At 37.2% G+C, this 26753-nt stretch overlaps 2 protein-coding genes across 2 annotated transcripts; one reads left to right on the forward strand and one right to left on the reverse strand.

Moving 5' to 3' along the window:
• Positions 1-6677: 6677 nt before the first annotated feature.
• On the forward strand, positions 6678-7616 carry LOC311594697 (olfactory receptor 4F3/4F16/4F29-like; the record flags this gene model as incomplete). Its single annotated transcript, XM_084776598.1, is given in 2 exon segments — positions 6678-6740; positions 6744-7616. Coding segments are annotated over 2 exon segments (936 nt in total).
• A 7429-nt stretch (positions 7617-15045) lies between these two features.
• On the reverse strand, positions 15046-15993 carry LOC311593334 (olfactory receptor 4K3-like; the record flags this gene model as incomplete). Its single annotated transcript, XM_084774540.1, has 1 exon — positions 15046-15993. One exon carries the CDS (start codon positions 15991-15993, stop codon positions 15046-15048), a length of 948 nt encoding a protein of 315 aa, XP_084630666.1.
• Between the last annotated feature and the right edge of the window lie 10760 nt (positions 15994-26753).

Genomic DNA, 26753 nt, shown 5'->3' on the forward strand with positions numbered 1-26753 from the left:
CTGTGAGTTCAAAGCTCTTCCCCACTTTTTCTTTCTCAGTCAGTTTCACAGCCTCTGATTCTCTGCTTCTTGAGGAATGAAGGTGCCATTGTGTCCATGTTCTCCTCCATTAGAAAGTCTAACTCCACTTGCCAATTCTCTGTCCTGAGCCCAGTATTTGGATCAAGTGCAAAACAGGACCAGGAAGTTCATAATCTGAGCCTTGTATTTTTGAGATCACTAATATAGCTGGGTATCATCTCTCAAGCAGTGTTGTCTTACAGAATGCTCCAAGCCAGCCACATGCTTGGAGATGATTTCTTTCAAACCACCTCACTTCTTCTTCTTCTTTTTTTTTAAACTGGTCACAAGGATTCCAGTAGGAATGCTTTTCTGTAATCTCATTATAATTAACTAATCCTGACCCTCAACCAGAAAGCTCCAGCCAGAGAGCTGCAAACTTGAAATTTTCTCTTATATTCTGTTGGTGATGCTTTTATCTGTGGTTCCTGTTCTATTACCTAGGTTTTCCATCTCTAGGATTCCATCAGTTTGTGTTTTCTGTATTGCTTCTATTTCCATTTTCAGATCGTGAACATTTTGTTCATTTTCTTCACTTGTTTAATTATATTTTCCTGTATTTCTTCGAAGTATTTATTCATTTTCTCTTTTTGCAGGCCCCTTTTTAGTTTCATAAAATTGGATTTAAGACCATTTTCCTGTGACTTGTTAGTGTTGGAATGTCCAGGCTTTGATGTATGAGTATAGCTGGGATCTGGTGATGTCATATTATCCTGGATGCTGTTTAATGTGTTCTTATTCTGACCTTTAGTTCTGGGGCTATTAGCAGTTTTAGTGCTGATTTTTTAGTTTATCATTGTTTGATGGTTGTTTTCAGAATTTCCCTCCTTGGTTTCTGTTTCTTTTCTGGTTTTCAGGCCTGAGTAGCCTCATGTTCTCTTAACCTCGGCATCTTCAGGTTCAGTGGCGTGTCTCTGCAGGGGGTTTTGTGGCCTGTGCGACCCCTGAGGTACCTAGATTCAACTTGGCCTTTAGGAAAGTAGAATTCTGCTGAAGTTTTGAGCTGGAACATGGAGCTCAGGGTATGGTGTATAGTTTATAGCTCTTTGATGTGCGTTAAAGGGAGTTAGGACTTGGACTTGTGGGCCTGCTCTGTACTATTAATTAGGCACTTTTAATTGTGTTATTGAGTATAGGTAGTAGAACCTGGATTGTTATGACACATGAGTTGATCTCTAAGTCAAGTATCAAACTAACACCATCTTCATTCAATTTGTATTTCTTTTGTCAATTTGTTTTTTTTTGCCATATGTATATGTGTATGTATATATATATATGTATATATATGGAATTTTAAATATTCAAAATTATATATAAACTCATTTTTTTCATGTATGTTCATTTCTACCACATTCTCTTTTCTCATTGATAGCATACTGCCAGATTCTTACAAAAGTTTATAAAATTTCATTTTCAGCAGTTGAACAAATTGTTTTTTAACTTCTAAGCTTCTAGAGATTGATCAGGGTTTAAGCATATTCACTGTTCTTTAATAATACATAGCTCCAGGGGTATGATACCTTCTTCTGAGTCCTATGAGCATCTACACTCACATGTACACACACACACACACACACACACACACACACACACACACACACACACCACAAACAGTAATTAAAAATAATAAAAAGAAAGTTTAAAAAATGAACCCAGAAAAGAGCTCAAATAAATAGCATAGCATTCAGAGAGACTGGGATTATCTATTCCTTGTGCTTTCTTGGGTGTGGTTAACCTTTTCCATTGAAGTTTTCCTTTTAGAGCCATCTATAAAGCCGGATTTGTAGATAGATACTTGTTAAAAATTTTTAGATTGTGGAATGTTTTGCTTTCTGCATCTATTGTGACTCAAAATGTTGCTGGGTATAATAGTCTGAGCTAACATTCAGTTATTCTGATGTGTCTGCTTTTACATGTCACTTGTTCTTTTCCCTTGCTACTTTTAATATTCATTCTTTGTTCTGTATGTTTAGTGTTTTGACTATTATGAATCATGGGGAATTTATTTTCTAGTCCAATTTATTTGATTTTCTATATGCTTTTTATACCTTGAAAAGCACATCTTTCTTTAGGTTAGGGGATTTTTTTCTACAATTTTGTTGAAAATATTTTTTTATGTGCCAAAGACCTGGTTTTCTTCTATTCTCTCAAATTTTGCTACTTATAGAATTGGTCTACCCACAGTGTCCAATATTTCCTGAAATTTTTTTGCCTGGACTTTTTATATTTAACATTTCGTTTGATTTAGATATAATTTTCTTATATCTTGTCTTCAATGCTAAAGATTCTGTCTTCCAACTCTTGTGCTTTGTTGATAAGGCTTATCTCTGGGGCTTTTGACTTTCTAAATTTTTAATAACCACTTTTAGCCCAGTTTGCATCTTCTTTATTGATTCTACTTCCACTTTTATGTCTTAAATAATTTTCTTCATTTATTTTCATTGTTTTACACACTTTATTAGTTGATTTATTCATATTCTATTTAAGATCCATGAACATATCTATAAAAGCTATTTTGAAGTCCTTGTCTTATGCTTCAGCTATATTGCATTAGAGCTATTGTACGAAGGTTGATTCCAGTGAAGATATATTGTCTTGTGTGTCAATGTTTGTGGTTTTTGGACTGGTGTCTAGGAGTCTTAGTTTGGAATAATAGGTGTTGATATCTATTTCTGTCTTTGTTAGGTGTGTATTCCACCTCTTGTTTCTGTTGCCTCTCTGGAATATAGGAAAGTGTGGTGGCTGTGAGTTGACATAGAGGGCATTGTCAACACTCACCGAATGTCATGAAACTAAAAGCAGAAAGAATGTAGGAACGAGGGGACAGGGAGAAGTGCTGCGGACTTGACACAGTGGTTGTTTTAATGAATGCACAGAGTCTTGTGATTACCTGCTTCAAATTTATATAAGATCAAGCTTGTCATAAGTCAAGTCTGTATGGAGAAGGTGCTACAATATTTTACCACTAACCAGGGAACTGTGGGCATCTGGTACCTGCTAAGGAAGGGATAGTTATTCTTTGAGACTTTGACCATGGTAGTTTTTTCAAGTTCCAGTGCATGTCCTCATACCCTTCCACAAAGGGGCAATATTAAATGGTTTCATTGGTTAATTGAAACAAACTAAAGGAAATAAAGCAGACAGGCATGTGCTCAAATGAACCTTGAATGAATTGAAAATTGAAAATTACAGTTGCATATATTGGAGATATATATCAAAGAATAAAAATTAAAATTAGTAACAAATGAAGTAATGTTCAAAATATTTCCAGATAGCAAATTTTCTCCTCATAAGGGATTTACAAATATATTTCCCTCTAGTAACAGCTTCTCTACTTGGCTACTATAGGGAAAAATATTCCCATGGGATAATTGCTCAGGACATGTTTTACAGTCTTTCAGAAAATCTCAGATCTCTGCAGCACTACCTGGTCATCTCCTCCTAGACCTACAGTTAGCTTCCATACTAACAAATGTAGGACTATTTTCATCTACAATAATCCTGCACAAGATATAGTTGATGCTCTGGGAAAGACCACATTTCCATCTGTAATGACATTGTTGTTTTAACTCCTTTAGCACAAAAGGTAGGTGAGGAGGTAACAATATCAGGGAATAGGAGTTTCTCTGTTTTAAGGATGGACTGTGTGTGTGTGTGTGTGTGTGTGTGTGTGTGTGTGTGTGTGTGTGTGATGAAGAGTTTCTGTTCAGGTATTCACTACTATTCCTATGAAATTGGGGGTGATTACTTTTTTATGTCCTTAGAGTTTATGTACCATATTGATGAGATCATCTTCCTTGAACATTAGACTCATTAATTACTTTATTCAGGGTCTACGCTCATGCTGTTGAATTTATTTATCATGGATATTGAATATTTAAAGAAGATTAAAAGTGTGGAGACAGAAAGACATTCTAATTACAAATATTCCTAAAACTTTTTTTTACAATCGTGAGTTTTTTTTTCAAATGAGTACTAAAGTAATAAGTGAAAATGTTGTATGGCAGGAACAAGTAGTTTCATTTTTTTTCATAGTTTATTCATAGTTATTACTCACAGCTTATACTTAGTTTATTTATTATTGTAATACAGAACATTTTTAGTACAAATAACAGGAAAAGTTCATTCAATATATGAATTATTAGTTTTAATCCAGAAATCACATTTTACATTTTTATTTTTTTTGTTACTCCTTCCTTTGGTAATTTTCTACAGGGCTTTCAGCTTGTATGTAAAAAATCCAGAGTCCTGGATTCGGCTTCCTTGATTTGCAGATAGAGTAAATATTCACTTCCTACTGTTGAGTCTCAAGTTTTTTTTCAGCCAAATAGCAGTAAACTTAGAGTGAAATAGTTCAAAGCATTTATTAGGCGATTATATTTTCCCACACAAAGCTTTGACTTTTGTTTATCAGTAAAATATCTGTTGCCCTTCCATCAGTGCATTAGCTGTTCATATAATTCTTTTCATATGTTTCCTTTTTACCAAGCCTTCATTCTGTCTATTCTTCCTCTACAGGCCAGGAGTCCCTTCTCCACGATCTTACATTTCTGAGAATAAAAAAGCAGAAATCTTCTTGTAGATTGTGGACTGTGGGTTCAGGAGGTGGCAACAAAGCCATTTGACTTATTTGAATACGTAAAGATTTGGCTGAGCGGTTATAAGGCAAAAACTGGAATTGCAACACGGTGAAAGCTTCTGGAATGCTTGAGGCAAAGAGGTAAATTAAAGTGGTGTCATCAATTTCTGAAGCTGTGTCTGCAACTGAAGAGTGTCAGAAAACCTATCCCCCATCTCAGGGCTTCCTAAAGTAGTAAAGTTTTTAGGATTGAACCCCACTAGTACCCAACTTTAATTCCCATCTTTCCGCCCCTTCAGTTCATACCCACTCAATAGCTCAAAAATGTCAATCTTTCAGTATCAGCCTTAAGTACAAATGATCAAAGGTAAGAAAAATGTCAGCGACACTTTCAAACATTACTGACTACTTTGTTTTTATTTTTTAGTTAAAAATGCATTAAAAACTTGAAGCTTTGCAATTCAATTTACATCTTTTCAGACGGAGCAAAGATGATGTCATCAAATATCACTCCAGAGAGTAATAAAGCAAAATCTGAATACTTTAAAGGGGACAGGAAAAAGGAACTGGAATATAAAAATAAGGCAATAATGAAGAAAACTTTATGTTTCCTCTTTTAAAAGAACAGCTAGGAACATGTTAGGAAATGTATACAAACTGAACGGGTTTGCAGATGTGTTTTCATCTAAGATAGCCACATGGGCATGTATATTAACAGAAGAGAGTGTAAAATGTTAATATTTGTGTATTTCTTGAGCCTAGATAAAAACCTTGCAGACTAGGTGTAGACAGGCTACAGAACAATCCTCGTAGTGCTATGGCCAATAGAGGCTTGCTGTAATCTTGATGGAACTTGGAGGCAGATGAGAAAAGATTCAGTGGACCAGTGTGAAGTAAACAAGTGACAAGAGCAAGGTCCCATGAGTTTGCAACTATAGTCAACACATGAAGTTTTAAAATGGACAGACAGAAAAAGCAGAATGTTTAACTAGAAAAAATTCTTAGGAGTCGTGCTTTAGAGTTGTTTCATAGACATAACATTTCAAAGTGTTTTTTTTTCTTGAAACAGGGTTTCTCTGTGTAGTCTTGGCTGTCATGGACTCACTTTTTAGACCAGGCTGACCTTGAACTCACAGTGATCTGCTTGCCTCTGCATCCCGAGTGCTGAGATGAAAGGTGTGCTCCCCCATGCCCAGCAATTTTTTTTTTTAAGTTTCAGGTGTGGAGATGCCAGGAATCAAAGTTGAATATCTGTTTCACAATAATATAAGATCTTCAAAATCACCAAACTGTACATTGAAACTGAACTGGCCAGGATGGTAATTTTATGTCATATTGTAAAAATCACATTAAATAAAGAAATGGCACAGAGGAAAAGGGAGCCTGGACAACATGACAAGGAATGTAATTTCTGACTTTGATAAATTTATTGCTTTTCTTATATTAGTTTCATTTATTTAATAACAAACTATATTTTATGATTTAGTCTATTCCATTTAAATCCTACTTCAGCTTAGATATCATATAGTTGTCACTTCTGGGTAGAGATTCAATAATTAATTTTTTACTAATGTTTCTCTTTAAGCAACCTTTTTGTGCAAATTTCATGCACAATATAAAAATTGCAATAGAGTGAAGAAATGAGCCCATATTGCATGGTCATATATAACATTGTGGTCTTATTTACCTTTGGAGAAATGTTTCCCAATCCATTCTTTCATATTGTTAAGCAAACGTAATTTCTCCTTTGCATATTTCATTTATTGGTATAGATATCTGAAAGTGTTTAGCTTTGTGTAATTTTAAGCTATTAGAGGTTTCATTGGTAGCTTTTTAAATGAAGTTTCAGTTATGATTTTATTATTATAGTATCATTAGTATCATCATTATTCAGTCTGTGTGATGAATTTTACTGCTAAGTAGTTGTGTTTATAATGTGAACAATAACAATAAAAGTACTTTCATTACTAATAATTATACTTTATCACTAATTTTCTTAGTTCTCCTAAGTGTTTCTACAGCCCAATTGGCTGAACCAATGGATGGAGAGAACCACACCATGGTGTCTGAATTTGTGTTTCTGGGACTCACCCACTCACGGTAGGTTCAGCTCCTCCTCCTCGTGTTCTCCTCTGTGCTCTATGTTTTAAGCATGGCTGGAAACATCCTCATTGTGTTCTCTGTGACCTCTGACCTTCACTTACACTCTCCCATGTACTTCCTACTGGCAGGCTTGTCTTTCATTGACTTGGTAGCCTGTTCTGTTACTTCCCCCAAGATGGTTTATGACCTGTTTAGAAAGCGCAAAGTCATCTCCTTTGGAGTCTGTATCACTCAGATCTTCTTTATTCATGTGGTTGGGGGTGTGGAGATGGTGCTGCTCATGGCTATGGCATTTGACAGGTATGTGGCCATATGTAAGCCTCTGCACTACTTGACCATCATGAGCCCACGAGTGTGTATTTTGTTTCTAGCTGGTGCTTGGGGCCTGGGCATTAGCCATTCATTGTTCCAGCTGGCTTTTATTATTAACTTACCCTTCTGTGGCCCAAATATCCTGGACAGCTTTTACTGTGATCTTCCCAGGCTTCTCAGATTGGCCTGTAGAGACACCTACAAGTTGCAGTTCATGGTCACTATCAACAGTGGCTTCATCTGTGTTGGTTCTTTCTTATTGCTTCTCATCTCTTACGTCTTCATCCTGTTCAGTGTCTGGAAACACTCTTCAGGTGGTTCATCCAAAGCCGTCTCCACTCTCTCAGCTCACATCACTGTGGTGCTCTTTTTCTTTGGTCCTACGCTGTTTATTTATACATGGCCTCACCCTGACACCCAAGTAGACAAATTTCTTGCTCTTTTTGATGCAGTTCTTACTCCTTTTCTAAATCCAGTTGTCTACACATTCAGGAATAAAGAGATGAAGGCAGCAATAAAGACAGTTTTCAAAACATTATTAACTTTCAGAAATATTTCATAAATAGTATAATAACATCTTTTATTGAATAATAATGTATCATGTATGAGGCATTTTTGAGATGGCAGGAGTAGTGTGCATAATTATTGAATCTTGTAACTTCACAATGTTTTTGTAATTTCAAAGAAGGAAGACTTAATCAAATAAAACTTTATATTGATTCAGGTGGTGTGCATAATATGCAGTAATTACACTCCATTTACAGCTTAAGTTTTTCTTTCATTTTATTTCAAGATTATCAGTTTATTATTGTTATTAAGCTATTTATATACTTACTAAGATACTAGTTATTCACTTTTAATAATTACTCTTAATAATGATGGGTATTTTTCTCTTTTCTTTTGTGTTAGAAAATATCGATGTCTCATCAAAGCTATTCTTTTGCTTATTACAAGCCATCATATTTCACTTTCATATTATTAAGCAGACACATCAGATCCAGCCTCTCTGCCCAGCCATATCACACACAGTCTTTGCGAAGATCTAGCTTGTGAGTCTATATGACCCTTCAATGGATGCATTCTTCTTAACCTTGCAGATCTAGCCAAGGTCCCACATCAAGTGCCCTGACATATTCTAATCATCCCTGGTTGCTCTACAAACCTAGGCTTTGGCCTGGACCCACCATGTTTGTTTCCCAATCTATAGTTTCCTCTGATGGCAAATCTCAGTTTCCCCAAGCCATATCTACCTCCATACCCTGGTTTGGGTCAGGATGGATATCCTGCTCACCATGCCAGACTCCTCTGCCCACCTGATATTATTTAATCTAAGCCATTTCCACCCTTCAGGTCCAGCCCAGCTATTCTGGCCTTATCAGAACACAACTAACTAAAGAAAGCTAAATGCCCAGTCTCATTGCAAAGAAAATCCTAGATCATGTCACTATATCACCTCAAAACATACTGGTTCTATAAATTATTTGCAAATTGAAACTACTTAGATGAATTGCAAGTCACAAAATATAAGAGAACAATAGTAAACTTCATCAAATATTTCAAGGATTTAAAAACAGTCACAGAGATACAGGTTAATGAACTTAAGGAGAAAGAACTTAAGGAGAATAAGTTTCTGAGTGATGTCCCAGAAAACACCAACATCAGTCTGACAGAAATGACGAAGATAATCCAGGACTTGAGAACAGAATTCTTTTTTTTAAATTTATTTTTAATTTTTTAATTTTTTTCCTTTATTAGTTTATTCTTGTTACATCTCAATGGTTATCCCATCCCTTGTATCCTCCCATTCTTCCCTCCCTCCCATTTTCCCCTTATTCCCCTCCCCTATGACTGTTCCTGAGGGGGATTACCTCCCCTTGTATATGCTGTCCTTCCTCTGAGTGCCACCAGGTCTCCCCCTCCAGGGGACATGGTCAAAGGTGAGGCACCAGAGCATGTGAGAAAGTAATATCCCACTCTCCACTCTACTGTGGAGAATGTTCTGACCATTGGCTAGATCTGGGTAGGGGTTTAAGGTTTACCGCCTGTATTGTCCTTGGCTGGTGCCTTAGTTTGAGCGAGACCCCTGTGCCCAAATCTGCCTATCATAATGTTCTACTTGTAGGTTTCTAGGACCCTCTGGATCCTTATACTTTGCCTTTCTCCCATGCTTCTCTCATCTAGAGTCCCAATAGAATGTCCTCCCCTCTGTTTCAGTTTCCCGGTAAGTGAAGGCTTTCGTGGGACATTCCCCTTGGGCTAGTATGCAGATATAAGTGAGTATTTACCATTTGAGTATTTCTGCTTCTGGGTTAACTCACTCATTATGATCATTTCTAGCTCAATCCATTTATCCACAAATTTCGGGAATTCCTTGTTTTTAATAGCTGAATAGTATTCCATAGTGTATATGTACCACAGTTTCTTTATCCATTCTTCTACTGATGGACACTTAGGCTGTTTCCATGTTCTGGCTATTATGAATAGGGCTGCTATGAACATGGTTGAGCAAAATTTCTTGCTGTGTGCTGGAGCATCTTCTGGGTACATTCCAAGGAGTGGAATAGCTGGGTCTTGAGGAAGCCCTATTCCCAGTTTTCTGAGATAGCACCAGATAGATTTCCAAAGTGGTTGTACTAGTTTGCATTCCCACCAGCAATGAAGGAGTGTTCCTCTCTCCCCACATCCTCGACAGCATGTGGTGTCGCTTGAATTTTTGATCTTAGCCATTCTGATGGGTGTAAGGTGGAATCTCAGAGTTGTTTTGATTTGCATTTCCTTGATGATTAAGGAGGTTGAGCATTTCTTTAAGTGTTTCTCAGCCATTTGATATTCCTCTGTTGAGAATTCTCTGTTTAGTTCCAAGCCCCATTTCTCAATTGGGTTATTTGGTTTTGTGGTGTTTAATTTCTTGAGTTCTTTATATATTTTGGATATTAGACCTTTGTCAGATGTAGGGTTGGTGAAGATCTTTTCCCAGTCTGTAGGCTGTTGCTTTGGGGAACAGAATTCTTTAAGGAGATAGAAACACTGAAGAGAACTCAAGCTAAAATCTTTCCAATGATTCAATAAGAAAACAGTACAACTGTAATGAACCAATTAGAAGATAGAATGTTAGAACTCAAAAATAATGTAATAGAGATTGATACCAAATAAATAAGGAATATAATTTTTTTAAATTAGGAAGGAACATACAGGAAATATGGAGCATCATGAAATGACAAAATCTTTGAATTATAGGCACAGGTGAGGGTAAAAAGTACCAAATCAATGGCGTACCAGATCTTTGACAAGATCACAGAAGAAAACTTTCTCAAACTATGGAAAAACATATCTATACAAGAACAGGAAATACACAAAGCACCAAATAGTCAAGATCAGTGAAAAAAATTCACAGATCATATATAAAAATACTAATTATACAGAAAATGCTGCAAGAGGGAAAAAAAACCCCACAAGTCTCATATTAAGAATAACCCTTCAGAACAACAGTTGACTTCTCAATAGAAACTTTGAAAGCTAGAAAGGAGCCTGGAGAAATGCATGTCAAGTCCTAAAAGACCACATGGGAGAGCCAACCTAGACGAGTGTACCCAGAAAAACCACCCATAGTTGATAGAAAAGAAGTTTCAATGATACAAGCAGAATAATAATTAATATTTTTCTGGGTTGTAGCACGATTAATTATTACAGTTAATATCCACTTTTAAGTGAGTACATACATATTTGTCTCTGTCTGGGTTACCTCATTCAAGATGATTTTTTTCAAGTTCCATCTATATGCCTACAAATTTCATGATGGCATTTTATTTAACAACTGAGTAATACTCCATTGTGTAAGTGTGCCATATTTTCTTTATTCATTTTCCTGTCGGGGGCTTGTTTCTAGTATCTAGCTATTATAAATAAAGCCGATATGAGCATAGGTTGAGGAAGTGTCTTTGTGGTAAGATGGAAAGTCTTTTGGGTATATGCCAGTAGATCAATTCCCAATTTTCCGAGACACCTACTCATTGATTTACTAAATTGTCTGTACAAGTTTTCACTTCCACCAGCAATGAAGTAGTATTGCTTTTGTTCCACATTCTTGCCAGCTAAGATTTTCAGTGGAGGACTTGGGATAGCAACACATCCAAAAAAACTCCTGGACCTACCATTTGTCTTGCCAGAAAGATGTGCTGGGGTAAATGTGGCAGAGAAATTGTGGGAGTGGCCAACCAATGACTAATCCAATGATTAGGAATCATTTCATTTACTTTTTTTTGTGTGTGGGTTTGACTTTATCCAAGGTCTCTGGGCCATGCAGCCTTTTGTTTCTGGTCCCCCAGGAAGTGTCAGTGGTGGACTCCTTCTTGTGGCATGTATTAGCTGTAACTTCTTCCTCTGTAGCCTGGCAAGGCCATTTGCCCCAGGGGAAGTGATCTAAACTCAGTGGCCAGAGTACATGCCAGATTAGTCCCTACTCTCTACACATGGGATGCATAACTGTGCTACTACCTCTGAGCAGCAGGTCTAGGCCCACATCATACATGGTCCTTGGTTGATGTTTCAGTCTCTGTGTTGTAGTTTAGTTATCCTGTATTATGTGGCTGTTAACTGCTTACGAGCGAGTATATGCCATGTGTGTCTTTCTGTGTCTGGGTTACCTCATCTTTTTCAGTTCCATCCATTTGCCTGCACATTTTAAGATTTCATTGTTTTTAATAGCTTAATAGTATTCCATTGTGTAAATGTATTAGTTTTTTTTTATCCATTCTTTGGTTGAGGGACATCTAGAATGTTCCCAGATTCTGGCTATTTTGAATAAAGCTCTATGAAAATAGTTGAGCAAATGTCTTTGTTGTGTGTTGGAACATTTTCCTGTATATTCCCAGGAGTGGTATGGCTGGGTCCTGAGGTAGTGTTAGCCCCAATTTCCTGAGGAAGCACCAGATTGATTTCAAAGTGGTTGTAGAAGTTTGCATTCCCACCAGCATCCATTGCCTTCTTGATCTAGACAATTTCATGGCCTTTTGGCTTGTTTTCAGCATTTTTTCTGCTTTCTATGCCGTGACCTCATCACAAAGAGCAGGAACACAATTAGGTCTTGTGGGTTTCCTGAATGTCCACTGCCTCTTGAGAGCTAGAGTCTCATTCTGAGAAAGCTAACTGTAACACCCAGTATGGGAACTCATTTCCCATCTTCCTCAGAAAGGCTGAGAGTCTGACTTCTTGCCTCAACCACAAGCCTCACCCCCAAAGTGCTCTAGCTGCCCCTGAGTGAGGAACATTCTCATATGGAAGCAATTAGTGGCCAGACCAGCCCACAGGACATGGGGCTCAGACCCAATACCACTGTAGGCACTCTGTGAGGCTGGATTCCCTGGAATACTTGCCATGTCTTTATGGACATCTGTTCCTCTTTCTTCAGATGGCCTAGTTATCCAGTGATCTCCAGATTCTGTAGTTATATGCTTTTGTTCTCCTGAAAAGATAAAAATAAAATCCTTCCCTAACACTAATTCTGAGGGTTCCTTTTTTGGCAAGTTATATCTTTCCTAGTGAAAAATGCTTTTTTGGCAACAGAAAAAGTAATCCCATTCAATTGAAATAAAAAAATTCTTTTGAAAAATTGAAACTAACTATACCTTTAATCATATTTATTTTTAGATCAGAAACAACATTCACTTTGAATTTCTGCCTGTCTTTTGCAAGCAGATTTTAAATTTAAAGCAACGTAATTCCTACATGTCTGCCTCAGCCTCCCCAATGTTGGAGTTAAAGGTGTGAATGACTTTCCCTCTGTTCATTGTAACTCTAGAATTAGAACACAATTAATTCATGGAGATCTTCCATTCTCTCTTGGGATTAAAGGCACGGAATACCACTACCCTGATTATTTTATCTTATCTCCAAATTCCTCCAACTTTTGGGGACTTAGAACACATTTAAACTGTAGTAACCCTTTGAATTTACTTCAAATATTTTAAATACCTTAAGTGTTTTTAATATGAAACAAGAAAAATGTCCTTTTTATTTAAGTAGCAAACTTTAGTCTTTACAAGTTAAGTTAGTTTTGGTTGAATGACCAAGCTGTCGGATGATTTATTGCCTTTCTTTGTTATGGAGATTTCTCCTTTTTAATATAATATTTACAGATTTTGATGGTATCCACAACATTTCTTCTCCTGTGGAAATAAGTAAATATCTCTTTCCCAACATAACACCCTCTCCCCGTTTCCATTCTGATGTCAAGAGATCTTTAAATATAAGTCAGTAGTTTTTTCTCTACCATTTAATATTTATCCTCAGCTGTTGTTCCTTTCTCATTAGCATTTAAAAATGTAAAGTTATTAAGACACTATGTAATTTATCTTTGTGGGTGCTTTTTAACCCTTTCTGTTTATTAAGCATGTATTTCAAAGTATGATATGACCTTTTAATAATTGCTTGTCCTGTAGGATTGTGTGGTATACTTGTAATATGTTTTATGTGGTAATATGCAAAAATGGTTTATTTTGCTAGGTACATATGCTGCGACATTGTCAATCTTAACTTATACAAGTATCCCATAATAACCATAAATTCTAATAAATGTGTAATTACAAAATCAACCTTTTTATAACCTAAAGCCATTGCCTATTGAAATTCTGAATATGTATCAATGGTGTGGTGCACACACTTTAATTTTCTAAATTCTGCAAAGTGAAACACTTCCACTTGCCAAATTACATTTCTTTGATTATCTTTTGAGTTATTTCTGCAGGTAATGGAGTTTGATTATACAAAGAAGTTATGAATTTTTGGAGTTATGAATATTTATAGTTATGAATATTGTGCAACCTCTTAGGGAATTTATATCTGACTCTTCAAGTTCTTTGCTTTTGATCAGCAATATGTGTCTGTTTATAAAGTCCTTCCCACAGAGAAGGCCTCAAGTACAGTTAGAAATTGATGGATTATGCCATAGGAGCAATGCTACTACTATACTAGTGAGCACATCTTGCTTGGTAGGTCATTCACTGAACGAAGATTCCAGAGATAGACAACACCACTGATGTTATATCTTTCCCAGTGGCCTACAGAGTACCTTCCAATACTATGGATGTGAGCGATATCAGAAATATCTCTGTCACATTAAAACTGCTTTTTCTCTCTTGGAGCTATAGTATGTTATGGCTTCAGCAATAGGGTTATCTCTATTCATGGTGGCAAACAAGGAACAATGGAAAAGACCAGTGCTGTTTTTAAGGCCCCCTGGCTTTCCTGACCTATAAACTATAGTGAGATAGCACAGTACAAACTCCTACCAATGCATATGTTAGAGGTTTGCTATGTATTAATGGATGAATTAAGTACAAACTCTTGAATAAATGGTAATTTTGTGCACAGAGTCCTTAGGAAGAATATGTTTAAATTTTGTACATTAATATCATAATTCCTCATGATTGAGACAACTCAGAAAATATCATCGGGCTACATTAATTGACTTTTACTAGTTAAAAATTGATAGCGAGTAAAATACATTGCTATTCCATGTATAACTAATTACCTTTGTCTCATCTTTAAAATTTTTTTCTCATCATATTAAGCAATTTGGCAAATACTTGCGCTAAGCAAAATGATAATGTTGCAATTTGGCAAAGGGCAAGTTAAAAGTGTGGGGAATATAGTGACACACACACATTTACATTTTTATATTCAAATGAAGTTTTCTTAGTTATTATTCACAGAGAAAACATACAAAGGTGGTAATCAAACACTGTTATTCTTTATGGAAGTCATAAGAGAATGGGTTGAATAAAATTGTGTATGAAATATTATACATATTTGTATCCAGTGATTAACTCACAATATTCTTCAGGTGATTACTAAGTATTATATCTTCAAAGTATATTAAACCTATACCTAAATTGGTAGGTAAAATATTGAATATGATTAAATTTACTAATTTAAAAATTATTCAGTTAGACCAGTCTCAATTACTTGAAGTATTTATTACAGATTTCTGGTTATTAGAAAATTCTCTTGGAATCCAGGTAGTTATTTATGAATCTTTTCATAGCATTTTTCATCTCCTTATTTCTCATTGTATAAATGGCTGGATTCAGGAGAGGTGTGAAAATGGAGTAAAATACAGCAAGAAATTTGTTCAACCAGGTGAATTTGAGGGGCCACACATAGATGAAGATGCAGGGCACAAAAAAGACCATCACCACTATTATGTGGGCAGAGCAGGTGGACAGGGCCTTATTTGCACCTGCTTTAGAGCTTTGGTGAACAGTGATAAGGATGTTTGTGTAGGATATGAGCAACAGAATAAAGCAGGGTACACCCACAGCACCACATTCAACATTCGTTAAAATATCCATGTCATGGGAGTCCACACAGGCTAGCTTGATTATCAATGGTGTATCACAGAAAAAACTATCAATTTCCTTGGGACCACAAAAAGGAAGCCCCATAATTTCTATCAGGTGACTCATGGCGTGGATGAAGCCAATAGTCCAGGATGTCAACACCAACCCAGTGCATCTTCTCAGGCTCATAATAGTGAAATAGTGGAGTGGTTTGCAGATGGCCACATAACGGTCATAAGCCATTGCCACCAAAAGCACTGCCTCCCCTGCAGCAATGCAATGAGTGAAGAAAACCTGAAACATGCACCCTGCAAAGGAAATGGTCTTGTTTTCTCTGAGTAAGTCTGTGAGCATTTTGGGAGTAGTGATTGAAGAAAGCCACATATCAAAAAAGGACAGGCTTGCTAACAAGAAGTACATAGGGGAATGCAGATGGCGGTCACTGGTTATTAAGACCATGATGACAATATTTCCAGACACAATGAGCAGATAAAGCATCAAAAATATTGTGAAGAGTAAGACTTGATTACTATGTGAGTGGGAAAGTCCCAAAAGTACAAATTCTGATACCATGGACTGATTCCTTCCGTCCATTTCATCCATGTGTCCTCAGAAACAAACTACAAGGAAAGAAACATCAATTAGAAGGATGTGTACAGTTATTTAACTAACTGAATATGACATTCACATTGACAGTTTAACATCTACACTCAAAATAGAAAACCATAAATGCAAACACAGTTCTTTGTCAACATTGAGAAATATCACTGTCCAAAGTGAAAGCTAATGAGCTAATGAGCAAGAACAACTCCTCAAAAAAAGAAACATTACATGCAACCTTTAAACACATGATCTATCAAGAAAATCCTCTTGCAGGAAGGCAGTGAGGCAGTACAATGACAACTTGAAAGTCTAAAGATGTCTATGGATTCACAAGTGAGTTTTTGACCATTAGTGCAATAAAAAATGGTCTGTGTCACCAACAATCATTACAATTCACAACTAAAATGAGTTTTATATTCATTTCCTGAAAGGAACGACATTCAATTTCAGTATAAAATATAAGATTTTTGTCATTTTAGCAGAACTTATTTATTTATTTATTAAAAAACTATTTTAAAAGGGAAAAACAGAAAACCACCATACACACACAAAAATGTTTGTTCTAAAACATCAGGTATCATATATATTTACTGTAGAAGCATGATAGTGGATATCAGTCTTGTATGTTACAAATATCTGTACTTTCTAGATATTACCAGATTTGCTAAGGAAAATATACTGATAATGTACCAAACTGGTCTATGAAGCTTGAAAATGCTCATAATTTGAATTCTACCTCTAAAGTAGATTCTTATTACCCTGAAATTTTACATCATATCCTTTAAAACCCTTTCTGTATATTCTAGAACAATTTACTTATATGAGAGAGATTTAATATTTCATGGTTTAAGATAGAAATTCAATGCAAGAACACCATCATATTCTTAAAAGACAATTGGACGATAAAATAGTTTTCAATATAAGCAATATTTCATATTAAGAAACTATTATTTAATTAAAAAGAGATTGTCATCTGTGTGTTTCAAAAAAATGGAAGTATTTGTTTCCATTTCTTTACCTCAAAACTAACAGATCTAAGTCAAGGGGAAGGTGTGGAAAACACACACAGAGATAAGTCAGCAAGATTTTATAGTATTTGCAGCAAAATGATTGGTAAGAATTATCTCCTTTTTGTAAAGTTTAATGTAGTCCTATAGCAACATTGTTGGTACCATTGTAGGCAAGGATTTTATTGTTCTTCTGAGCACATTTTTCAGAATGTGTGCATGTTAACATATGTAATCACTTCTCTAAAATATTGATACTTACATTCCTCCAAGTTGACACACAGTAATTACAGGATATGTAGACACAAAAGACATATTGGCCATGCTGCCTGTTTCCTAGAATAAGTCCTTTGTTTCTCAGTAGTATTATGTGAATCTTGGAGGGCATAGATTCAGTAGAATGTTCTATGACTTCATTTGGAATTCTTGCCTCTGACTTTTTGGCTATTCTAATGAAAGGTGCTAACTTGGTTTTTAGATCAATAATATTAAAGAAATCAATAAAAGATAAACATAGTACATTATCCTTTTAGGATCATTTAAACCAAGTATTTATTCTTTCCTTTTATTAAAGATTTTTCCATTTTGATTATTTTGTTATTAAACTTCTAAACTCTGTAATAGTGTCCAGATCTGTGGAAAGAATCTGAATTATATACATTAGTAGAAATTATGTCGTAGATCATTATGCCTTTAAATTGTACTCTCATTTTTCCTAACATCTTGTGTGCTGGTCAACTGCTTCATCTTATATCTGAAATGAACAATAATAATGCCTCTTTCCCCCATATTTGACCATGTACTCTGGATGGGGAGGCCCGGTGGCACTCAGAGGAAGGATAGAAGGCTACCAAGATGAGACTTGATACCCTATGAGCATATACAGGGGGAAGAGGTCTCCCTCATTCACAGTCATAGGTGAGGGAAGTAAGGGGAAAATAGGAGGGAGGGAGGAATGGGAGGATACAAGGGATGGGATAACAACTGAGATGTAATATGAATAAATTCATAAAATATATTAAAAAATAATGCTTCTTCCCACTCACTTGACTGTTTCCTATTTCGGAGCTGAACATTATCTTATATACTGTGCACTACATGATCAAACAACATTGTTCCTCGTCAAGTGATAGGGAATTTTAGATAATGTTATCTGGATGCTGCTCATATTTATCACTGGATAGGAAACTTCTGATGCAGACACTAAAACACTGATGGTTTGTATTGTGGTATGTGCACTGATGTTAATACACAGAAAATTCTGGTAGCTTGAAAGATAATTAAATCATTTAATTGTCTTTTAAAAATAACAGATGATAAAGAAAACATGCCCAAGTCCATATATTACAGAATTGGTAGAAGAGATACCTACACATATTTCAAGATTCATCCTGGAATGGCAGAGAGATGAGATGACTTGCCAAACTCCTATTTTTCTCCTTGATTATATTTTCTTCCCTCTGATGTGTGCTCGGGAAGCCATCCATTTCATGCAGATGCCGTCTCTTGGAAGCACATCCTCTAAGCCTGCTCTATATTCCCTGTCTGAAGTTGTCCCAAGGGTGAACTGATTTCTTATGTTTTCTTCCAACTCTGGAAATAATATTCTTGGACATCTCTCGGGAATTTCTCTGCTAAAAATGATATCAAATTCTACTTATCTATGAAACTATAGAGGCATTCTTATCAGTCATCCCAGAATTGAGAACATCACTCTGTTTCTCAAAATTATTCATTTAGTCAAAGAGAATCAAGGAGAATTTTTCTGATATCCTGATATGTTACTAAGTCTATTTCCTCTAAGTGAATACAATTTCTTTAGTGACAAGAAGCCATATGCTAAACAGTGTGAGATATGAGTAGAAAGTCATGCTGTGAATGCAGTTTTCTAGTGCAATGTAAGGTTGTGTTAAATTGGCAGACAATCTTGCTCACTTGGTTGGTGCATTTCACTCTGATACTTGAGTCTATCTGATAGTGCCAATTATGAATTGAATGTCATTATTTAAACTCTATTGGCTTTTTTCATTAACTAATCAGTCAATTAATTAATTTACATCCTGACTGGAACTTCCCCTCTCTCCTTTCCCCCCAGGCCCTCTGTCTCACCTCCTCTCCCTTTCTCCTACACCCCTCCTTTTTATTTCTCAGAGAATGGGAGACCTTCCATGGATATCAACCCACCCTGGCATATCAAGTTATAATAGGACTGAGCACATCTTGTTCTATCGAGGATAGAGAAAGCTGTCCAGTTAGGGGAAAGGCATCCAGGGGCAGGTAACAGAGTCTGAGACAGCTTTTGTTCCTGCTGTTAGGAGTCTCACATGAAGAGCAAGCTTCACAACTGTTACGTGTGTGTGTGTGTGTGTGTGTGTGTGTGTGTGTGTGTGTGTGTGTGTGTGTGGCTTAGGTCAGTCCTGTGAATGTTCTCCGGTTAGTGGTTCAGACTCTGTGAGGCTCTATGGGCCCAGGATAGTTGATGCTGTATGTTTTCTTGTGGTGTCCTTGACTTCTCTTACTCTTTTCATCCCTCCTCCCCATCATCTATAAGATTCTTCAACCTCTGCCTAATGTTTGGTTGTAGGTCTTTAAAACTGTTTTCACCAGCTTCTGGTTGAAGCCACTCAGATGACAGTTATGTTAGGTTCCTGTCTGAAGGTATAGCAGGACATCATTGATTGTGTCAGTAGTGGCCTCCCTCTCATGGCCTGAATCTCAAGCTGGGTTAGTCACGGCTTGGCAATTCCCTCAATTTCTGTTCTCTCTATATCTGCACCTGTTATGTAGGTCAAAGTTATGTGGGTGGATTGGTATCCCTAACCCTTGATTGGAAGAGTTACCGGATTACAGCAGGTGACAATTTCATGTTCCATGTCCCTGGTCACTAGAAGTCTTCACTAGGGTCATCCTCATAGATTCCTGGGAATTTACATTGTTCTAAATTCTAGCTTGTGGGAGGAATCTCTGCTCCTCCCCACTGATTCCAGTTTTTACTTATCCTCCATCCTCCACATTCTTGATCACCCCTGTTCCCCTTCTTACCACTCTTCCACTCAGGTCCCTCCCTCTGTCCACTCCAGATGTCTATTTTATTTCCCCTTCTTAGTGAGAGTCAAGGATCCTCCCTGGGGCCCTACTTACTACTTAGATTTTTTGGGTTTGTGGACCTTTGTAGCTTGGTTATGTATAATTTATGCACAAAATCTACTCATAAGTGAGTACATATGATTTTTGTGTATGGGGTGGGGGATATTGGGTTGCCTTACTCGGGAGAATCTTTTCTAGTTCCATTCATTTGCCTGCAGATTTCATGATGCAAGTTTTTAATAGCAGAGTAGCCATCCATTATGTAGATGGACCATGTTTTCTTTATCCATTCTTCAGTTGAAGTACATCTAGGTTCTTTCCAGTTTGGGGGCTATTACAAATAAAGCTGCTATGAATGCTGTTGAGCAAGTGTGCTTGTTGAAGGGTGGAGCATATTCCTAGGGAAGGCATAACTGGGTCTTGAGATAGAACTATTCACAGTGTTTGGAGAAAATGCCAAATTGATTTCCAAAGTGGCTGCAGAAGTTTTCACTCCCACCAGCAATGAAGAAGTTTTGTCCTTGCTCTGCATCATTTCCAGCATGAGTTCTTACTTAAGTTTTATTTGGTGTGTTTGCTTGTTTGTTTGTCTGTTTGTTTCTGAGACAAGGTTTCTTTGGTTAGCCTTAGCTGTCCTGGACTTGTTTTGTACACAAGGCTGGGCTCGAACATACAGATATCCACCTACCTCTGTCTCCCAAGTGCTGGGATTAAAGGTGTGCACCATCACTGCCTGGCTGTTGCTTGAGTGTTTTTTTTTTTTTATCTTTTTTTTGAGGGTTTATTTTATTTTATTTTTTAATTAATTTATTCGTATTACATCTGGATTGTTAGCCCTTCCCTTGTTTCCGCCCATTCTTCCCTCCCTCTCACTTCCCCCCTTCTCCCCTCCCCTATGTCTGTGTTTGAGGGAGACCTCCTCCCCCTATATATGCTCTTAGGATATCGAGTCTCTTCTTGGTAACTTGCTATCTCTCCTCTGAGTGCCGTCAGGCCTCTCCATCCAGGGGACATGGTCAGAAAAGGGGCACCAGAGTTCATGTGAGAGTCAGATCTCATTCTCCACTCAATGGTGGAGAATATCATGTTCGTTGGCTAGGTCTTGGTAGGGGTTCGAAGTTTACTGCCTATATGCTCCTTGGCTGGTGCCTTAGTTTGGGGAGGACCCCAGGACCCAGATCCACCTGTCATAAAGTTCTTCTTGTAGGTTTCCAGGACTCTGTGGGTCCCACTATTTCCCCATTCTTCCATTGCTACTCTCGCCTAAAGTCTCAATAGAATGTCCTCTCCTCTGACCCACTTTCCTGGTAAGTAAAGTTTTTCATGGTACGTATCCCTTGGACTAGTGTTTTGATATAAGTGAGTATATACCGTCTGTCTCTTTTTGCTTCTGGGTGAACTCACTCATTATGATAATTTCTAGATCAATCCATTTGTCCACAAATTTCGGGAATTCCTTGTTTTTATTTTTTATTTTTTTATTTTCTTTTATTTTCTTTTTCTTTTTTTTTGTGGTTTCCAGTTTTATTTTTATTTTTATTTTTTTTTACCATTTTTAATTAATTTATTCATATTACATCTTGATTGTTAGCCTTTCCCCTGTTTCCTCCCATTCTTCCCTCCCTCCCACTTCCCCCCTTCTCCCCTCCCCTATGTCTGTGATTGAGGGAGACTTCCACCCCCTATGTATGCTCTAAGATTATCGAGTCTCTTCTTGGTAACTTGCTATCCTTCCTCTGAGTGCCACCAGGCCTCCCCATCCAGGGGACATGGTCAGAAAAGGGACACCAGAGTTCATGTGAGAATCAGATCTCACTCTCCACTCAATGGTGGAGAATATCATGTTCGTTGGCTAGGTCTTGGTAGGGGTTCGAAGTTTACAGCCTATTTCTCCTTGGCTGGTGCCTTAGTTTGAGGAGGACCCCAGGACCCAGATCTGCCTGTCATAAAGTTCTTCTTGTAGGTTTCCAGGACCCGGTGGGTCCTATTATTTCCCCATTCTTCCATGCTACTCTCGCCTAAAGTCTCAATAGAATGTCCTCTCCTCTGACCCACTTTCTTGGTAAGTAAAGTTTTTCATGGGATGTATCCCTTGGACTAGTGTTTTGATATAAGTGAGTATATACCGTTTGTCTCTTTTTGCTTCTGGGTGAACTCACTCATTAAGATAATTTCTAGGTCAATCCATTTGTCCACAAGTATCGGGAATTCCTTGTTTTTAATAGCTGAGTAATACTCCATAGCGTAAATGTACCATAGTTTCTTAGTCCATTCTTCGACTGAGGGACACTTAGGCTGTTTCCATGTTCTGGCTATTGTGTATAAAGCAGCTATGAACATGGTTGAGCATATGCCCCTGTTGTGTGTTAGGGTATTTTCTGGGTATATTCCCAGGGGTGGGATAGCTGGGTCTTGAGGAAGCTCTATTCCCATTTATCTGAGAAAATGCCAGATAGCTTTCCAAAGTGGTTGTACTAGTTTGCATTCCCACCAGCAGTGAAGGAGTGTTCCTCTCTCCACATCCTCGCCAACATGTGGTGTCATTTGCGTTTTTGATCTTAGCCATTCTGATGGGTGTAAGGTGGAATCTCAGTGTCGTTTTGATTTGCATTTCTCTGATGCCTAACGAGGATGAGCATTTCTTTAAGTGTTTCTCGGTCATTTGATATTCCTCTGTTGAGAATTCTCTGTTAAGTTCCAAGCCCCATTTCGCAATTGGGTTGTTTGGTTTTGTGGTGTTTAATTTCTTGAGTTCTTTATATATTTTGGATATTAAACCTTTGTCAGATGAAGGGTTGGTGAAGATCTTTTCCCAGTCTGTAGGCTGTCGCTTTGTTCTCTTGACAGTGTCTCCTGCCTTACAGAAGCTTCTCAGCCTCATGAGGTCCCATTTATTAATTGTTGACATTAAGGCCTGGGCTGTTGGTGTACTTTTCAAGAAGTTGTTTCCTGTGCCTATGTGTCCCAGGCTCTTCCCCAATTTTTCCTCTAACTGAGTTAATGTCTCTGGTTTTAAGTTGAGGTCTTTAATCCACTTGGACTTGAGTTTTGTGCATGGTGACAAATAAGGGTCTAATTGCATTTTTCTACATGTAGACATCCAGTTAGACCAGCACCATTTGTTGAAGATGCTATCATTTTTCCATTGAATAGATTTGGCTTCTTTGTCAAAAATCAAGTGAGCAAATGTGTGTGGATTCATTTGATTCATCTCTGGGTCTTCAATACGATTCCATTGATCCACCAGCCTATTACTTTGCCAGTACCATGCTGTTTTAATTACTGTTGCTCTGTAGTACAGCTTGAGATCAGGTATGGAGATTCCTCCGGAGGATCTTTTATTGTATAGGATTGTTTTTGCTATTCTGGATTTTTTATTTCTCCATATGAATTTGAGAATTGATCTTTCAATATCTTCAAAATATTTTGTAGGTATTTTGATAGGGATTGCATTGAATTTATAAATTGCTTTTGGTAAGATGGCCATTTTTACTATGTTGATTCTCCCGATCCACGAACAAGATAAATCCCTCCATCTTCTGATGTCATTTTCAATCTCTTTCTTCAAAGGTTTGAAGTTTTTTTCGAATAAGTCCTTCACTTGCTTGGTTAGAGTTATTCCTAGATATTTTATATTGTTTGTGGCTATCGTGAAGGGATTAGTTTTCCTAATTTCTTCCTCTGCGTGTTTGTCATTTGTATACAGGAAGGCTACTGACTTTTTTGAGTTTATTTTGTATCCTGCCAATTTGCTGAAGGTGTTTATCAGCTGCAGGATTTCTCTGGTGGAATTTTGGGGGTCGCTTATATACACTATCATATCATCTACAAATAGGGATAATTTGACTTCTTCCTTTCCCATTTGGATCCCCATGATCTCCTTTTGATGTCTTTTTGCTCTGGCTAGAACTTCAAGAACTATATTGAAGAGATATGGGGACAGAGGGCAGCCTTGTCTGGTTCCCGATTTTAGAGGGATTTCCTTGAGTATCTCTCCATTTAATTTAATGTTGGCTGTTGGTTTGCTGTAAATAGCCTTTATTATGTTTAGATAAGTGCCTTGTATTCCCGATCTCTCCAGAACTTTAAACATAAATGGGTGTTGGATTTTGTCAAATGCTCTTTCTGCTTCAAGAGAGATGATCATGTGGTTTTTCTCTTTCAGTTTGTTTATATGATGGATTACATTGATGGATTTCCGTATGTTAAACCATCCCTGCATGCCTGGAATGAATCCTACCTGGTCATGGTGGATGATGTCCTTGATATGCTGTTGTATTCGCTTTGCAAGTATTTTGTTGAGTATTTTTGCATCAATGTTCATAAGAGAAATTGGTCTGAAATTCTCCTTTTTTGTTGGGTCTTTGTGAGGTTTAGGTATCAATGTGATTGTGGCCTCATAGAAGGAATTTGGTAATGTTCCATCCATTTCTTTTTTTTTTAAATACATTTTTATTAATTTATACATATTACATCTCAGTTGTTAGCCCATCTCATGTATCCTCCCATTCCTCCCTTCCTCTCACTTCCCCCCTACTTCCCTCCCCTCCCCTAAGTCTGTGTCTGAGGGGGACCTCCTCCCCCTGAATATGTTCCATCCATTTCTATCTTTCAGAATAGCTTGAATAGTATCGGTATTAACTCCTCTTTTAAGAACTGGTAGAATTCTGCGCTGAAACCATCTGGCCCTGGGCTCTTTTTGGTTGGGAGACTATCAATGGTTGCTTCTATTTCTATAGGCAAAATAGGGCTATTTAATTTGTTTATCTGGTCTTGGTTCAATTTTGGGAATTCCTTGTTTTAATAGCTGAGTAGTATTCCATAGTGTAAATGTACCACAGTTTCTTAGTCCATTCTTCTACTGAGGGACACTTAGGCTGTTTCCATGTTCTGGCTATTGTGTATAAAGCAGCTATGAACATGGTTGAGCACATGTCCCTGTTGAGTGGTAGGGCATTTTCTGGGTATATTCCCAGGAGTGCGATAGCTGGGTCTTGAGGAAGCTCTATTCCCATTTTTCTGAGAAAGCGCCAGATAGCTTTCCAAAGTGGTTGTACTAGTTTGCATTCCCACCAGCAATGAAGGAGTGTTCCTCTCTTTCCACATCCTTGCCAACATGTGGTGTCATTTGATTTTTTGATCTTAGCCATTCTGATGGGTGTAAGGTGGAATCTCAGTGTCGTTTTGATTTGCATTTCTCTGATGCCTAACGAGGATGAGCATTTCTTTAAGTGTTTCTCGGTCATTTGATATTCCTCTGTTGAGAATTCTCTGTTAAGTTCCAAGCCCCATTTCACAATTGGGTTGTTTGGTTTTGTGGTGTTTAATTTCTTGAGTTCTTTATATATTTTGGATATTAAACCTTTGTCAGATGAAGAGTTGGTGAAGATCTTTTCCCAGTCTGTAGGCTGTCGCTTTGTTCTACTGAGAGTGTCTCCTGCCTTACAGAAGCTTCTCAGCCTAATAAGGTCCCATTTATTAATTGTTGACATTAAGGCCTGGGCTGTTGGTGTACTTTTCAAGAAATTGTTTCCTGTGCCTATGTGTCCCATAGGCACTTTTTCCTCTAACTGAATTAGTGTCTCTAGTTATAAGTTGAGGTCTTACATTGATGGATTTCCATATGTTAAACCATCCCTGCATGCCTGGAATGAATCCTACCTGGTCATGGTGAATGATGTCTTTTATATGCTGTTGTATTCGCTTTGCGAGTATTTTGTTGAGTATTTTTGCATCAATGTTCATAAGAGAAATTGGTCTGAAATTCTCTTTTTTTGTTGGGTCTTTGTGAGGTTTAGGTATCAATGTGACTGTGGCCTCATAGAAGGAGTTTGGTAGTATTCTGTCCATTTCTATCTTTCAGAATAGCTTGAATAGTATCGGTATTAGCTCCTCTTTGATGGACTGGTAGAATTCTGTGCTGAAACCTTCTGGTCCTGGGCTTTTTTTGGTTGGGAGACTATCAATGGTTGCTTCTATTTCTATAGGCGAAATATGGCTATTTAATTTGTTTATCTGGTCTTGGTTCAATTTTGGTAAATGGAATCAGTCAAGAAATTTGTCCATTTCCCTTAAATTTTCAAATTTTGTGGCATAAATGCCTTTGAAGTAGTTTCTTACGATTCTTTGTATTTCTTCAGTGTCTATTGTTATGTCTCCCTTTTCATTTCTGATTTTGTGGATTCAGTGAAAAATGGCTATCATGAAAGAAACAAGCACAAAGAAAATATGTGCAGATTCTTGGCAATCAGGATAGGTGTGATCTATATCTCCATTTATTTTTAAAAGTTTGTTCTGAGACACTGTTTAGTAAGTTACCCAAGCTGGTCTCAGACTCATGATCCTCCTGTTTACATTAGATTTGCCTAGTGGTTGGGGATTACAAATATGTCACTCTATCCCAGATATGTAGCTTTTCTTACGTTACAGAGGTAGTGGTGGTGGTGGTGATGATGATAATGGTGATTTAGACATAAGTCCTATTGGCTAATTATATCATCTAGAAAGGGTTAGTGCATTATTGTTGTGGTCATGACGTTCTTTTATTTATTTGTAATTAAAGCACCTTTATACAAGTCATGTGGCCCTCATATTAATCCTTTTCTTCCCTTTTATTAAAAGTAGAGTGTTTTCTCACATTATATATTCTGAGAATAGTTTTCTCTC

Source organism: Acomys minous, assembly GCF_964271855.1.
Source record: "Acomys minous genome assembly, chromosome: 3".
Lineage (NCBI taxonomy): Eukaryota > Metazoa > Chordata > Mammalia > Rodentia > Muridae > Acomys > Acomys minous.